Below are 18,271 nucleotides of genomic sequence, written 5' to 3'. Positions count from 1 at the left end.
CATAAGTTTGTTTTTAATTTTCAAAAGAACTAAACAAATAAAATTTCATTTCATATGATATAAATTTAACTTTATAACAAATTTACGTAACAATTCATTTAATAAATATGATTTTAACTTGTTTATGAATGATTTATTAACTGTTTCGTATTAAACCAAAAAGTCAAAATAAGATCAATTAGTATTGAAAATTCCAATGAATATTTATTGAGCAAAAAAGAAAGAAAATGAAATTCAATTTTAAAACTCTTTTTAAACAAAATGCTAAATTTCAGAAGTCCTTTTATTATAAAAGAATTGTCAACATAAACAAGTCCAACCTACTATACTTGACACAACTCTTACACATATATGAATATTATTGTATTGTTGGTTTGTATTTTTGTGTATTTATTTAAATTTTTAGGTATTATTTGTTATATATCCAGATGTTGGATTATTATTTTGTTAGTATTGATTTATTTAAAATTATAAATAAATTCATATTAAAATTAAACATCAGTTTCGATTCCGAACCGAAATCGTCCGGTTCTTAACCGCCCGATTCTAAACCGGAACCGGTCAGATTCGGTCCCGGTTCCAATTCTGGGATTTATGAAAAATTGAAACCGGTTAACCGGTCCAGTAATATCAGAACCGGCCGAATAAGTAGGACTACTACTCGCAAATGGATCGACCTGACCATAAATAATATACATGCTTTTATTTATACATCCATCATGCCGGAAACCACCGGTTCCGATTCAATAACTAAGCAGATTTTTTTCTATTTCTCATATTTCTCTGCTTTGAATCGAAATAGATGGTTCACAGTTCTTAGGTCCTTATACTTTAGTCAAAATGTTCATTAGGTCCTTGTACAATTTTTTTCGTTTTAATAGGTCCTTATACTTTTCACAATATTTTTATCAAGTCCTCTTACAATTTATCGTTTTAGTAGGTCCTTGTACAATCTTTTATTTTAGGGACTTTTTTACATTTATCTTCGATAATAATCTAAATTTAATTAAACTTAATGAACTTTTTAATATTCCATTATTTAACTTAGCATAGTCTATAAAGATAATGTCATCTTGTTATCCAATAATCTCAATAAGTTGTAGAGAATAATAAAAAAGATTTGATGATTGAAGATTGAAATCGAAGTTTTTTTTTAGAATAACTATCCAAATTTTCAATTGATTATTTATATTTATATTGAAAATACGTTTCCCTGAATATTTATAATCATAAGATAAGTTAAATAATAAAATTAAAAGGTTCATTAAATTTAATTAAATATAAATTATTATCTAAGATAAAAGTAAAATAATATCTTAAAATAAAAAATTGTACAAGGACCTAATAAAAGTTATAATCAAAGTATAAGGACCTACTAAAACGAAAAAATTGTACGAGGATGTGATGAAATTTATGAGAAAGGTATAAAGACCTATTAAAACAAAAAAATTGTACGAGGACCTAATGAACATTTTGATTAAAGTATAAGAACCTAAGAATGTGTTTTACCATTATTTTATCCAAATAGTATTATTATGATTAAACAGTTGGGTAAATTATAGCATTAAAGTTAGGTCCAAAGAGTATTATGTTTAAATCAGGCCCAACAAAGGATGGAATACAAACTAATTGATTTAATACAATATTGAATATACTCCAGTATTCACTAGATTTTTGTCAAGCAATACGATTTCCAGTGTGGAATTATTTTAATATATTAATGAATATTGGAAATGTTTTGAATCACCTAATTCAAATTTCAGATGTCCTCGATTAAAATGTCAATTATTCACTGTAATCATTTAATAATTCCAAATAGCAAAGTCGGGTACGGGCACATAATCAAATCAATAATGTTTGCATATTTGGCCCATCAAGCTACTTTAGAATTACTATATAAATCAATCTGGTTAATGTCTGCTTTAATACGTGACAAACCGTGTAGTTTGTTTTGCCAAGCATAGGCAAGAATTCAGCGGGCACAGACCAATGTTACCAAAACGACATTTGAACTATCACTAAATTATTTCTTAGGTTTGTTCTTAAAATATACATTCATAGACTAATTGTTGCAAATACTGCGTTATTTTGAAGCATTATTCTTCCTCTATCATTTGTAATAATCGACCCTTATACTCAGGGGGTAGATTACGGTAAATCTAACTATGTTCTTCAAGAAAATGGTCCCATGGCTAGATAAAATCGTGACAAGATAATCTTGATAATAAAAGGCGCGATATATTTTAAATTTGCTTGTGGGGTTAATTTGAAATACTCCGCATTACTCTCTGCTAACATGAGTGAGACCACCCCTATAAAGCCTGTAAATGGGAACAATGAACTTGCTGTTGTACACACCATCAGTCTACTCTACTAAGAAAGCATTACATTTAAATAGTGGGACCTCTTAACAAGATGAAGTGAGGAAACTAAAGTTTTAGATCTCAACTCCATTTGTCCAAAAATTGCCATTTGATATATGAGAGGTTTGTGTTGCTCTCTAATGTGATGGAGCATACTCATTCGTGACCAAAATAAAAACGCAGATTTTGTACTACTTTAAGTTGCCTAATTCAACAAACAAACCACACTATGACAATGCAACATTGCTCCTCTTATAGTAATATTACTAAGGCATCACCAAGAATTCTTATAAGAAAATCTAGATGATTGCATCGGAGAAGACGTCAATTCCGGCTGCAATCACTCCTATTGCTGAAATCCCAAGTTTTTCCGGTGTATCACTCAGCACACCCAACACAATTACTTACAACGAAATGAGACTGATCTAATCAGTTTCTTCTTTTTCGAGATTCATTTGTGATCAACTCTTCAAATAAATCTTACCAAACAAGGTCTAATTGCTTTATACCCAGCAAGTTTCACTTCTAAAGATGAACCAACCAACAAATTAACAATGAAGCAACAAACTAAAGATGAACATCACATTCTAACGCGAAAGCTTATGAGTTTCTCGCCAGCCACAAACTTGATTATACTCGATCCTCGCCAGCCACCTGCGGGGGCTATGCCACAACATCTCCATCTTTGCACACTTTCTATGAGACACCTGTAATCATTTTCCGGTGAGATATTGTTTGGTAAAAATCAGGTAAATGTAGCCTTTGTTATAAGTATTTGAGCAGAAAACCAAATTTGAAGCACAATTATTCTCTCTTACAAATTCAAACAAAAGAACATAATTGAGTTTTACAGCTTACGATAAGAAGCATAGGAGTTTCAGGTGATTGTACAAATAAAACATCTAAAGAAGGATAGCAGACACCGACGAGAATGATACATTGGTGGTAATGGTATCAAAGAAAGGATAAACCTAAAGCAGTTCATACAAAGGCTACACACTAAAGCAGTTCATACAAAGGCTACACACCTACACATACACACACCTCCGTTCGGTTTCACGGAATTGGGCATGCGGACTTGGAATTAGAGCCTCCAATTCCAAGTCCAATGTTCGGTACTATAACATATTTGGATTTGGAATTGAATTACAATTCCAATTTCTCCCAATTCAACAATTTGAATTCCGTATGAAAAGTAAATAATTGGAATTTCAAGTAATAATAATAAAATTGCACTTTCACACACACACACAACACACTCCTACACATGCCAGCGCGCGCACACACACACACACACCCTGCACATACACACAACACACTCCTACACATGCCAGCGCGCACGCACACACACACACACCCTGCACATACACACAGCAGCCCACACACACGCAACACACACCTACACATACCTGCACATACCTGCACATACACACAGCAACCCACACACACACCCCCCTGCCCACACACATAGCACATACAGTCTCTCTCTCTCACACACACACACACAAAATTTTTTTGAATTCAAATTCTTATCATTTATCAATTTACCGAACAAAGGATTTGGAATTGAATTATAATTCAATTCTTTCAAACTCAATTCCGTATAATTCTAATTCCAATTTAATTTTAATTCCATGTACCGAACGGACCCTTAGAGAAAAACCACTTACAATGATTTACTCTCCCAAACTCTGGCAAGGGAGTATGAGCAGGCATGGCGAGAAGGGAAAGATCCAATTTCCATCAAAGTGAAGAGATTTCCGGTTGCAGTTCAACTTGGGTAAACTGTAAAGCTGGTCAAGCAATTTGGTCTTTAAGTTATATGAGGCCACGAGTGTAGGAGCTGCAATAACCAATACATCGTCCTTGGGGTAAAAGGCACGAGGCCTAAAGCAATCGAAAATTTTCATATACAAGATACGTCTAAGGCGGCGTGTGGGGCTATCAACAAGATCATCAGCAATGCTTATGGTATGCATCAGAACCCATTCTGAATCTCCCCCTTTATAGCGCAACGCCCACACATACATGTATGAACCTCCAGCATCACGATTGGAATAATAGAAAGACCCTGAAGACACCCCTATGCACCCACACTCACTAGGTGTGATCACATCTTTATCAGGAAGCTCAATAGCCCAAGCTATTAGATCGCTATCTCTTCCACTAGGGCTGGGGAGGAGGTTATCAATGCACACTAAGAACATAGCCAAAGAGAGAGAATAGAGACCCCGATTGAAGTAAACTGAGCGGCGAAGCCACTCAGAGCCGTGGAGACCATGAGGCTCGAGCGGGAGGACATGGCTGCGCCATTGTCCCATCTCGGAACAGAAGATATCTAATTCCAAGGGAAGATTAACTGCCGTGAAGGTAACAATCTTGAAGTTAAGGGAAAGGGAGGGATCGAAAACTAATGAGGAATGGATAGTTTTGATGTTGATATGTTGGTGTTGGGGGTTAATTAGGATTGAAATACGCTGTTTTGTGACCGGGTTGGCGACATAATATCGGGAGGAGGAGGCTAAGAGTAGCATCCCATTGCAGCAGTCTTGAATGCCGGAATGATCACACTTGTCCGGAAGCATAGCCGGATATAAGTGGTCAGTGTTGTCCAAACGAAACCTTGGAGGCATGAAGTGTCCGTACACGTAGTAGTGCATAAGCAAGTAGTGAAGTTTCAAGAATGGGTCGCCGACTTCACGGCCTTCTTCGGGAGGAAGGGGGTCCTTGAAAAGGAGCAAACTCCAAAAGGGAGCAGCAGGGGAGGGAGGGGACATTCTAGGGATGCAAATTCTAGAAATCACAAAGTTCCAACCTTTCGATACGGATTTCAGCAAAATCAAATCTTTTTCATCAACCCTATGTAGAATTTCAAATATCAAATCCTCAGGAAACATCGCCCAAAACCCCCAATCACTCTTACCTTTACCAATCCCTATCGATGAAGGAGAAGCTTCTTGCTGGATTGAATTCAGCAACATGATATGGCTAAAGTTAAAAACAAATTAAAAGGATCGAAGAAATGAGGAATTGGATAAAATTAACAAACTTGAAGATGAGCAGAACCAGAATGAGGGCTCCGTCTAAATGATCGGAAAGAGGAACTCCGCCGCCTTCGAGAGGAATAAACGATTGAAATAATTTTGGGAATAGTTTTGAGAATATTGTGAGGAGTGAGGACGAAGACTGCGAACTGCGAAGCGGCGCTTGTAATATGGACTACTAGATTTTAATCAGTACGTAATTTAATTTAGTTAACCTTTGATTTTGTGGGCTGTGAGTAAAATTAGGCCGATTTTGGTTTAGTGAGATTAATTCTGATTAATTTTGTCAGGTTTGGCCGGAAATCGGTAACCGGTCAAACCGGTTTAAAAATTTCAACTTCAATTTGAATGGGCAATTGTGCATGATTTGTGAGGTCCTCCTTTTAGAATAATATTCCTATACACATGCTAATTTTGCTCTCATTTAGTTAAGATGTGTTTTTTATTCTTTATTCTTTTTATATTGAAACCTGCCTTACATTTTGGATAACAGTTTTTATTTAGAAAAATATGCTCATAATTAGAAAAAATTTAATTATATTTATTATTCGGTAAATATTAATAATTTATCTATACAATTTTATTTTATCATTAACTTAATGTTATTGTATAGGAGTAAGTTTTCTTCGTATATTGTAGGATTATTGACATTGCATGTTATGAATACCATCAATTTATGCATTATAATGTTATTTTTGTTTATTATTGACATGATTTTAATTATTTCTATAATATATATGTCATTAAATATATATTATGTGTGTTATTGTGTTCTGGCTTGGCCAGTGGTTGGACCTGTTAAACCGTGAACCACTATGCAGGTTTGTCCACCGGTCCGATTTAAAACATTGACATTTAGAGATGTTAGTTTTTCGGTAACACCCTGTATTGAAGAAAAATGTGGAATAGCCTCTCCGAAGTAATAATGACAAAATAATTGTTGTTAATGAACAATAACTATACATGATACTTTTTCGTATATATACAAAATATTAAAAAATGTTAATTTGTATAATTGTTGTTAATTTTTATTTCCTTTGTTCCGACTAAATTATGCCAAAAATATTTGGGCACGTAATGTAGGTGATAGAATATAACAAAAGTGATTAAATATTTATTTTTATAAAAGAGAATGACTCAATTTATTTGTGATGTTTAACAGAAATATAATGCAACATAGTTGGGACACGGAGAGGATAAAATTCCATCCAAGTTTCGAAGATCAATTAATCTTGAATCTAAACGTAGTAAAACTGTCCATTTGTATTATTGTATAGCATAGTTGTGTGCATATCATTCGATACAATTGTTACAAAATTAAATTAACGTACTATGAACGAATGATTGTTTGTTTATAATTTTCTGAAATGATTTTTCCATCACCAGCCCAATGATTCGACAAAATAATTGTCAAGGTACCAAATAAGTTCGTCTCAATTGCTTGAGGGCCCTCTTTTGATCATTTCCCCCTTTTTATCATATATACATATTTTTTCTCTTATTTAAATCATTATACTATACTCTTGACATATGGCCATCTAAATGTGGAGTTGTTTTTATTGTCTCACTTTGATCCGGCACGGGTTTTAAGAAATATAATGAAAAGTAAATTGAAAAAGTTAGTGAAATGTGATCCTACTTTTGTGTATTAGTTTTATAATAAAATGTGAGCAGAAATGAGTTAATGGAATATGAAGTCTCACTACAAAATATTGTAAAAAGTGAAATGGGACAAATTTTGTAAGACGGACGAAAATAGAAAAATGGGACAAACTTTCTAGGACAGAGAGAGTACTAGTTTTCTTTTTAGTCCATCCGTCAATATTTGTCACACTTATTTTTAACTATTTTTAACTACTTTTTAATGCACTGACTCATTCTCACTCAAAATAGTGTCATATATTGTTTTAAAGATAATACAGGAAGGATTTAGAGCAAAACGATGATTCAACACTCACTATGAATCAACAATCGTAATCTCGATGGGTCGAGAATTAGATTGTGTAATGACATTGCCAAGGTCAATAATCACACCAATTATATCTAAAAATATAGAAGCCAAAATATTAATACACAAATAATAACAATAACAATAACAATAATAATATGATTGCAAAATATGCTAAAAAGTACCAAAGAGTGACTCTTCAACAATTTTTTTATCTGCTTAATCAGATCAATTGTTTTAAACGAATGCATAAATATTGAAAATCTGGAGTCGTTGCCTTCAGAAATCTATATTTTGGAGCACATAATAATTGTGAATTCATGATCCGTAATAGGAGTATGTACTCTATTTTTTCTTACAAAAAATGGCAAATAGTAATAACTGAACCATCCTCAATTTGGTCACGAAACTTATTTTATAATTGCGGGGGAACGTGCCTTGAATCCTAGTGTCATGCATGGAAAAATAAATAATTAAAAATTTTAGATAAATAACTAACAGATGTAATAAGGTAGGAAAGATACTCATACTACACTGACATGGAAAACACATTCAAAAGAGATTACATTGGATTTGGTTTCAACAAATTCTTTTTTATTTATAGAAAATTTGCACATGCTAAATATTTATAGACGTAGATAGATCGTATCGCCTGTAGCATGGAATCTTTAAAATGATACATCAATAATAATAATGGTTGATAGTGATATTTATGCACATATATTATTTATACTAATTGATTAGCAGTTAGTACTATTTTTCTATCCATCATTAGACTGTTCTCTTCTTTTGAATAATAGTGTAACTCATGTTTATATACATGCAACATTGGCTGAGTAACATTCATACTAAAAGGTAGTGAATGATTAGCTCTTACTTTACGTTCTATTAATTTAATGTTTAATTAAATTAATTATAGGTAGCAAATATTTAAAGTCATGCCCTAAATTTATAAATATTCAAATTATACCCAAAATTCATAAATATTTCATAAAGTCAAAACTCGCCTTTTATATATGTATAGATACACCTTACAAGAATTGGTACACATTTTTTTTGATATATAGAGAGAAGAAATTCAAATATCTATAGTTTTATCGATCAGAAAAGTACAAATCCGTGTAGGACATGAGAAATAATTATCTACGGAAGTGAATATTTAACAATTGCTGGCTACAAAAATAGTCTGTTGTACAAAAACCGCTAGGGGGCAAAATTGGATGAAATAGAAATGATGATATCTTCTTTATCCGGGTATTCGAATTCTCAGGACTCTGTTTAACAAATCAAGAGATGTATCTGCTGAGAGCCATAGTTTAGAATTAGAGGGCCCCATTGCTACCTGGTTTGATCTTAAATTTAAGAGTATTCGGTTGCCTCCTCAAAATGAATCTCATTGGATGGTTATCTGCATTTTATGCCACCTGAAGCACAGAGAATCAACTTAGGAAGTACTCCCTTCGTCCGAGCATAGGAGTCTCATTTTTCCATTTTAGTATGTCCACAAATAAGAGTCACGGTTCACTTTTGCCGTAAATGGTAATAGTGTCCCACCTTCCACTAAGTCATTTCACTCACATTTTATTTAAAATTAATACAAGTGAGGCTCCTATTCCACTAACTTATTTCCACCTGTTTTTTTAACATATCTTAAAACTCGTGTCGCCAAGAAATGAGAGTTCTAATGGCAAACGAGGGAGTAAGAACCAAGCCAACCTCAGTATACTTGAGGTTGCTAAAATTACACTGAAATTGGCCAAATATGCACCAGATTGCTAAAATTATGACTAATTCACAATTTTATAGTACTATTGAGTAACATAGAAAAATGGCCCAAGGGTTTGAACTTTTTTGCTTTTAAGCTCTATGAATGTCATATCCCTATGCAAAAGGACCTCTACAATTCTGCATTGGAAACCTATATTACATAGTATTAGCATATTCTATGGTCAATGTACATAGCATAATCATGTAAGATCTTACAAAGGAGTTGAAAAGATCCAAATAACAACCACATCACTCAACATTACACTCAATTTCCAACTATAAAGCCACTAACTAATGATAAACAGAGGTCTTTCATAAGATTATGAGCAATGAGGCAGCAAGTGGTTATTTCTACAATAAACTACGATTATTCCTTCACATGATCTCCTGCTTTCTCTTCGAATCGATTCTGCTGACTCGAATGTAATGCATAGTGACAAAGATCATAAACTGCTTTCTCCTTACAAGATCATTGAAATTTGGCTACTAGTCTACCACTAAGAAAAATGACTACTTATAGGTCAGACAAAATTGCCATTTCATTTTCTTATTTAAAAATAAATTGAGCCACAGCTTCTTGATTGGAAAGAAATTATTTTACCAGCTTAGTTGCACTTCTTTGTCGGACGAAACTGCCCTTCTTGATACCCATTTGAGAAACTAGCTATAACAAGGTCTGAACAATGGCAGACCTTGCAAGAACAAACAGGTTTTAGCCATCACCAAATACGCTTTCACCATATTTTCAAGTTCGTCACTACTAAATCTTCCCCAGTCCACTTGTCTATAGAGACCGATTTGTGCATTTCATTATACTTCAATCCTAGGTATCTTTTGGCTCCTAGACGCAGAACCATCAACGACATAGAGCATAACATCACAAGAAAGAGAAGCATGATGACAGCAGATGTAAACTGTTGGTGCAGCACTACATACAACATAGTTCCATTGTTTTCCATAAAGCTCACTCTCTCTCATCATCTCCTGATGTGAAAACTTCATTACAGATAGAGACTCGTGTAGAAAACTTTTAGCAAGAACGTTACCATGTGTGAAAATTCAGCAGTCCTAGTTATTGACAATTCCACCTCATAATTGCTAGTTGAAAAAGCTTGTGAAGACTACTGTTATTTGCAGAGATTGGAATCAATTTTTGCACATCACCTTTTTTTATGAACACACACGAACGATGACGCCCCTTGACCAAAAGAGTTGAGAAGCAGATTGGGAAGGAAGAAGACGTGACAGTAATGTCTCATTTTTTCAAGAGCATTGTCTCCCCTCTGTGGACGCGTGAAACTGCTTAATTGATGGAAGCAAAACCTCGGCCGTTCTGTAAGCATAACATCAAATGTCAGGTGTGGCTAGTTCAAGCAGAAGCCAGATGAAAGAGGTGGCTAGATGTCATATGAGGTAGCCACATGTAGCTAAATTAAGTTTGATATCATGTTTGTGCACAACCTAGACTACAACTTTAGTAACTAATTCAATCTAAACATCATACTCATTTATGAAATTAACCCAAAGAGAGTTTATCAATCACCAACTTGATTACTATGCTCGATCCTCGCCAACCACCTGCGGGGGCTATGCCACAACATCTCCGCTTGTATACTTTCAATGCAGCACCTGTAATCATATTCATGTGAGATTTTGTTTGTAAAAATCAAGTATACATCAAATATAGCCTTTGTTTTAAGTATTTGAGCAAAAAAACAGACTTGAAGCACAATCATTCTCTTTTACAAATAAGAATGAAACAACAGAATTGAGTTTTACAGCTAACAAAGCATTGGAGTTTCATGTGATTGTACAAACAAAACACCTAAAAAGGAAAGCAGAGACCGACGATAATGATACATTGGTGGTAATGGTATCAAAGAAAGGATAAACCCAGAGCAGTTCAAACATAGATATTCATACAAATATGAATCTTTCAAACGAAAAAAATCTTAGGGCTTTATTAGAGAAAAACCACTTACAATGATTTTCTCTCCCAAACTCTGACAAGGGAGTATGAGCAGGCATGGCGAGAAGGGAAAGATCCAATTTCCATCCAAATGATAAGATTTCCGGTTGCAGTTCAACATGGGTAAACTGCAAAGGTGGTCGAGAAATTTGGTCTTTAAGTTATACGAGGCCACGACTGTAGGAGCTGCAATAATCAATACATTGTCCTTGGGGTTAAAGGCACGAGGCCTAAAGCAATCGAAATTTTTCCAATACAAGACACGTTTAAGGCGGCATAAGGGGCTATCAACAAGATCAACAGCAATGCTTATGGTGTGCATCAGAACCCATTCTGAATCTCTCCCATTATAGCGCAACATCCACACATACATGTACGAACCTCCAGGGTCACGATTGGAGTAGTAGAAACACCCTGAAGACACCCCTATGCACCCACTCTCACTAGGTGTGATCACATCTTTATCACTAGGTGTGATCACATCTTTATCAGGAAGCTCAACAGCCCAAGCTCTTAGATCGCTAGGGCTGGGGAGGAGGTTGTCAATGCACACTAAGAACATAGCCAAAGAGAGAGAATAGAGGCCCCGATTGAAGTAAATTGAGCGGGGAAGCCACTCACAGCCATGGAGATCATGAGGCTCGAGTGGGAGGACATGGCTGCGCCATTGACCCATCTCGGAACAGAAGATATCTAATTCCAATGGAAGATTAACTGCCGTGAAGGCAACAATCTTAAAGTCAAGGGAAAGGGAGGGATCAAAAACAAATGAGGAATGCATAGTTTTGATGTCGGTATGGTGGTGTTGGGGGTTAATTGGGATTGAAATACGCTGTTTTGTGACAGGGTTAGCGACATAATATTGGGAGGAGGAAGCTAAGAGTAGAATCCCATTGCAGCAGTCTCGAATGCCGGAATGATCACGCTTGTCCGGAAGCAGAGAAGGAAATAAGTGACCAGTTTTGTCTAAACGAAACCTTGGAGGCCTGAACTGTTTGTACACGTAGTGGTACATAAGCAAGTAGTGAAGTTTCAAGAATGGGTCGCCGACTTCACGGCCCTCTTCGGGAGGAAGGGGGTCCTTGAAAAGGAGGAAACTCCAGAAGGGAGCAGCAGGGGAGGGAGGAGACATTCTAGGAATGCAAATTTTGGATATCACAAAGTTCCAACCTTTAGACACAGATTTCAGCAAAATCAAATCTTTTTCACCCACTCTACCTAGAATTTCAAAAATCAAATCCTCAGGAAACATAGCCCAAAATCCCCAATCACTCTTACCTTTACCTGTCCCTATCGATGAAGGAGAAGCTTCTTGCTGGATTGAATTCAGCAACATGATATGGCTAAAGTTAAAAACAAATTAAGAGGATCGAAGAAATGAGGAATTGGATATAAATAACAAACTTGAAGATGAGAAGAACCAGAATGAGGGATCCGTCTAACTGATTGGAAAAAGGAACTCCGCCGGTTCGAGAGGAAGAAACAGTTTAGATGGGGTGAAATAATTTTGGGAAGAAGAAGACTACGAAGCGGGGCGAGGGGGTTTTAATTTATTTTTAAGTTGAATTTAAATTCAAATTTAATTTAGTTAACCTTGATTTAATGTGCTGTGAGTAAAAATTAGGCCAATTTTGGTTAGTGAAATTAGTTATGATAAGTCATTAATTGATTAAATAGAAGAGTGCCTGTTGCGGCTGTGTGGTGGTTGTTTGTAAAGGTAGGAATGCTGCATGCATGATGTGGTAGGATATTTGCTCTTTTAGCTTTATAAGTACAGTACTGTATATGATTATTTGTTGTGTGGCGTTTTTAATAACGCTCAAGTATTGAAGAAAAAAAGTGGATTGGCCTCTGCGAAGTAATAATGAGAGAACCATCGTTGTTAATGAATTGTGACCATATACTCTTTCTAATGGAGTATACATGAGTTATTAACAAATGTTAGTACTAGTTTAATGTGTATAATCGTCGTTAATTTGTACTCTTTGTCTTTCCCAACCAAAATTAGCTCTCTCTTGTGAACATATTTATATATCAATGTTGACCTATTTATTGGTCAAACCTAATCGTACTATACTATAGTACTAGAATTAGTTTTTATCTTTCCAATTCATTTCTATGCACATCTTTATAATGTTTTCAATAACAAAAACAGAGTAAAGGCCAAGTAATTTAATTATAATTTAATTCATTTCGTGGGCTGTGAGGAAAAATTAGGACAATTTTGGTTTAGTGAAATTAATTATGATGAGTTATTAATTATTAATTAATTAAATAGAAGAGTGACTAATTATATAGAAATACTATGATTATTTGTTGCCTACATATAGATATGTGGTTTTAGTATCGAAGAAAAACGTGGAATGGCCTATGCGAAGTAATGATGGGAAAACAATTGTCTGTTAATGAAATCTTTCGAATATATACGAAATAGTATATGTTAGTACTGGTTTAATGTATACTCGCTAATTTATACTCTCTCCGTTCCCACTAAATTACGGTATAAGTACGTAAAATATGTGACTGAATATAATAAAAGTGTTTAGATATTTTTTTAAAAAAAAATTGACTTAATTTAGTTATGACATCTAAAAGAAATAAACTCAAATATAGTTGATACGTTGAGACTAAGAGAATATAAAATTCCATGAGTTTCGTAGATCAACTTATCTTGAATCTAAACCTACCAATTAAGACTACGCCTTGTATGAACAAATGATTATTTAAACTAATTGTTGTCTGCATAGTCCAGATACAATGTTAAAAAGTTAAATGTACAAATGAATGATTTTCTCTCAAAATTTATCACTTATTTTTATATCATAAATGTCCTTAAAAATTTGTTATATTTCATTTTTACTACTTCATTTTCGACAGTGAATCACACATTCCAATAACTTATTCTCACTCATATTTTATTATAAATCTAATGTGTAAAAACAGGATCAACATATCGCTAACTTTTTCAATTCATTTTTTATTACATTTTTTTAAAATTCATGCCGAGCCAAATAGTGACAAATTATTTGGAACGGAGAAATAATGACTTTTACTTTACCAGCCCAATTATTCGATAAAATAATTGTAAGGTACCAATAAAGTTCATCTCACTTCCTTGAGGACCCTCTTTTTAATCAATTCCCCCTTTTATTACATGTTTTTATTTTTTATTTAATTCATTATACTATATACTCTGACATATGGCCATATGTGGAGCTGTTTTTATATTTCCCCATTTTTATGTTTACACTTTCTTGAAATATTGTTACTATGTTTTAGTATCCATAAATTTGTTAAACTTAAAATCCCTTTGTCCCAACTTAAGAGCATCTCTAATGCCGGCTAGCCAACCGGCTAGCCGATTCGCGCCACTAGCTGGTCGGCTAGTCGAACCATTGGAGTAGGCGAGCAGCAAATCGGCAAAATTTTCGGTGTGGGCTAGTCGGTGGCGTGGCGCGGGCCGATGCGCTGGCCGCCATTGTGGCGGCCCGATCGGCCAGCGCCGATTTTCGATTTTTTTTTTTTTTTTTTAAACCTATATAAACGCGATTTTAGTTTCATTTTCATTTGCACCACTTGTTTTAACGAGTTTTCTCTCTCTCTAACTTTCTGTACAAAAGCATCATCGAGCGATGAGTAACGCGGGTGGTAGCAGTGGTGGTTGTGGTGGGGATGCCGAGGAGTACGAACGGAGGATGAACGAGGCTATGGAGGCCTACATGAACCGCGAGATGGAGTGGTGCATGCGTAGGGTGGAACAGCAGGCGATACCTCGCCCTCCACGGGTTATCCACCGCCGAGCAGTAATTGATCGGGATCACGTAGCTGCACATCAGCGGCTGTATGACGACTACTTTTCGAGAACCCGCGGTTTCCCGCAAATATGTTCCGGCGGCATTTTAGAATGCGCAGGGAGTTGTTTATGCGTATCGTTGACGCTTTGGAGCGTCGATATCTGTGTTTCGCTTCAGGCACGATGCGGTTGGCAGACCCGGCCACACCCCTATTCAAAAGTGCACGGCGGCAATCGGGCAGTTGGCCTACGGAGGCGCGGCAGACATGTGGGATGAGTACCTCCACATCGGTGAGTCGACAGCCCTGGAATGTCTGAAGTATTTCTGTGAGGGCGTGATAAACATTTTCGGTGAGCAGTTCCTTCGAAGCCCTACTCCCGAAGATTGTCAAAATTTGATGCAGATGTACGGGGAGAAGCATGGGTTCCCCGGGATGTTATCCTCGAGGCCGTAGCTGATTGCCGGCTGTGGATCTGGCATGCGTATTTTGGGGTAGCCGGGTCGAACAACGACCTCAACGTCCCGAACTCGTCTCCCCTCTTCAATGAGAAGTGCCAGGGCGTCGGTCCAGCTGTCTCATTTGTGGCCAACGGCAACCGGCATGATATGGGCTACTACTTGGCGGATGAGATATACCCTAGGTGGCCCGTCTTTGTGAAGACGATCGGACACGCAAGTGATGAAAGGAAGGCCTACTTTGCGGAACAACAGGAGTCGGCGCGCAAGGACGTGGAGCGCGCATTTGGTGTGCTCCGGTCTCGATGGGCGGCAATTAAGGGTCCAACGCGTTTGTGGGATGTCGGATGCGTTTCCCAAATAATGTACGACTGCATTATCCCGCACAACATGATCGTCGAAGACGAAGGCGTACAACCGACTAGTTGGGCCAATGACGATGAAGCCGGTCCAAGCCACGGAACGGCCACCCCTAGCGTACGACGTGGGGTACCTCTCGATGAAGCCGGCCGCCTCAAGGAATTTGCCGACATGCGCCAAGTGGAAGCTCATATTCAACTCCAAAAGGATATAATTGAAGAGTTGTGGGCACGGAGGACTGCACGCCGATAGTTTTTTTTCTGTATTATGTAATTTTTTTTTTATCTATGTACCTTTTTTTTAATGCAATTAATGAATTTTCCCGTATATGTGTCGTAAATTTAATTCCGTAAATGTAGTATATTTTGAATTATTTTTATTGCGGCTGGCCTATGGCTAGCCTAAATCTGATGTGGCAGGTGGATTTTTAGTGCTGCTGACGTGGCAGGGAGATACTCTAAGTGGATTTTTAGTGCCATTTTTAGTGCCTATTTGCATTGGAGATGCTCTAAGTGATTGATTTTTTTTGTTGGTGTTTTGCAAAAATAATAAATACTCATTCCGTTCCATAATAAGAGTCATATTTTGCTATTTCGGTCGATCCCAAAACAATAATCTTATTTCACTTTTACCATAAATGGCAAGTACACTTCACATTGCACCAACTTATTCCACTCATATTTTGTTACTATAAAACTAATAGCACTATATACAAGTGGAATTCATATTTCGGTAGCTTATTCAATCAACTTTTCTTTACATTTCTTAAAATCCGTGTCATATGACTCCTATTTCTGGACGGAGGGAGTAGTTAAAATAGAAAGAAAGTAAAGTAAGAGACAATAATATAGAAGAAATCCAATTATTCAGTAGAGTAAAGGCCAAAATTGGTCTTGAACATTATCTTTTGGATTTTTTGGTCCTGCACATTGAAAATTTGATCATTTTGATCCTCCGTCAATATTTCCGTTAAAAACTTAACGGTCAACGAGTTTAATCCCAATTTTGACCAAATTAAACTTTTAATTCTGATTTTATACTCCCTAATTAATTCTCTAATTATTTTTATGAACAATTATTTCTCCCTAATTGAATTCACCATCCATTCATCTAAGCTTTCATCATCATCATATCCTCTCCAATTTCTCGGCTTTGACCACCGGATTGGCCTTCTGATGGCCTCCCGCCCCATCGACTTGAAATCAAAGCTTCAGCCGTGCTTCTCGAGGTACCTGTGGGTCTCGCAAAACGTCACACCGCACTGCACCGGAATCCGGTGCGGTGAAATTTACTTTGACCCGTTGACATTTCCGGTGCGGTGCGGGGGCGGGCGGTGCTGATTTCTTCAGGCGGTGAGTCTGCGGATCGACCTCCGGTGCTCCCTCCAGAATCACGGTAGAGGTTGCGCGGAGGCTGCGGCGCGAATTGAATTCGTGCTGGACGGATTTGGGGATTAGGAGCTTCTCAATGCCATGGATGATTCCGTCGGGGCGGACGATGTCGTCGGATTTAATAACCCTAGCCGTGCCGACGATTTTCTCTCCGTTTTTCTCGTGGATTTGAATCAATTAGCCGGCGGCGTCGCGGCAAAGGCTGGAGTGGTAAACTGGCTTCTTCCTCTAGTGATTGGACTGAATGCGGGTGGGAATCATGTGGAAGAGAAGAAGATTTTGGAGATACTTGAGATTCCGTGGCTCCAGCAGAAATTGCTTGAATTCGGGGTCCAAATCCTGCTCCAACGCCTCATTCCTGGGGGTGAATATGGAAATGTTGTGGTTGGCGACTGCGTCTTCGAGCGTTTGCAGGAGCAGCGCCTTCTCGACGAGCTCAGAGAGCTCGGTGTAATGCGAATCGAGGAGAGCTACGAGGACTGACTTGGAATTGATCTGAGCGGCGGAGTTTGCTGGTTTGGCCAGCAATGCAGTGGCGGAGGCGGCGAGAAGAGCGAGGAAGGCGAGAGAGAGGCCATAGATCTGAGAATCCATGGCGATTGATGAATTTGGTCAAAATCGGGATTAAACCCGTTGACCGTTAGTTTTTAACGGAAATGTTGACGGAGGACGAATATGATCAAATTTCCATATGTGCAGGACCAAAAAATCCAAAAGATAATGTTTAGGACCAAAAACGTAAAATGGTCATATGTCCAGGACCAATTTTGGCCTTTACTCTATTTAGTATTCTCGCTATTACTTTATTTTCTCTACAAATTTACTATTTATACTAAAATTATATAATTAAATAAGATTTACTACAATATATTAATAATTTATACTATAAAATTACATAATTAAATAAGATTTACTACAATATACTCCCTCCGTCCGCGAATAGGAGTCTCGTTTTTCCATTTTAGTCCGTCCGCGAATAAGAGTCCCGGTTCACTTTTACCATAAATGGTAATAGGGTCCCACCTTCTACTAACTCATTTCACTCACATTTCATTTAAAACTAATAGTATATATAAATGAGACCCCTATTCCACTAACTTTTTTCAATCCACTTTCCTTAACATTTCTTAAAACCCGTGTCGCCCATGAATGAGACTCCTAATGACAGATGAAGTGAGT

At 36.7% G+C, this 18,271-nt stretch overlaps 2 protein-coding genes across 3 annotated transcripts; both read right to left on the bottom strand.

Annotated features, from left to right (window-relative positions):
• Window positions 1-2,681: 2,681 nt before the first annotated feature.
• LOC125215485 lies at window positions 2,682-5,558 on the bottom strand. Its single transcript, XM_048116909.1, has 3 exons — window positions 5,430-5,558; window positions 4,034-5,323; window positions 2,682-3,070 (listed from the first exon to the last, which is right to left on the bottom strand). Exon 2 carries the CDS (start codon window positions 5,258-5,260, stop codon window positions 4,040-4,042), a length of 1,221 nt encoding a protein of 406 aa, XP_047972866.1. The 5' UTR covers window positions 5,261-5,323; window positions 5,430-5,558; the 3' UTR covers window positions 2,682-3,070; window positions 4,034-4,039.
• Window positions 5,559-10,022: 4,464 nt separating this feature from the next.
• LOC125215484 lies at window positions 10,023-12,363 on the bottom strand. 2 transcript variants are annotated; one of them, XM_048116908.1, is made up of 3 exons: window positions 11,105-12,363; window positions 10,666-10,751; window positions 10,023-10,455 (listed from the first exon to the last, which is right to left on the bottom strand). In XM_048116908.1, the coding sequence occupies exons 1-2, from the start codon at window positions 12,341-12,343 to the stop codon at window positions 10,740-10,742; spliced, it is 1,251 nt and encodes a 416-aa protein (XP_047972865.1). In that variant the 5' UTR covers window positions 12,344-12,363; the 3' UTR covers window positions 10,023-10,455; window positions 10,666-10,739. The 2 variants fall into 2 exon arrangements, with proteins under 2 accessions (XP_047972865.1, XP_047972864.1); XM_048116907.1 differs by having other exon boundaries at window positions 10,670-10,751.
• Between the last annotated feature and the right edge of the window lie 5,908 nt (window positions 12,364-18,271).

Source organism: Salvia hispanica, chromosome 3, assembly GCF_023119035.1.
Source record: "Salvia hispanica cultivar TCC Black 2014 chromosome 3, UniMelb_Shisp_WGS_1.0, whole genome shotgun sequence".
NCBI classification, from domain to species: Eukaryota; Viridiplantae; Streptophyta; class Magnoliopsida; order Lamiales; family Lamiaceae; genus Salvia; species Salvia hispanica.
This window is presented reverse-complemented; position numbering and strand designations above follow the sequence as displayed.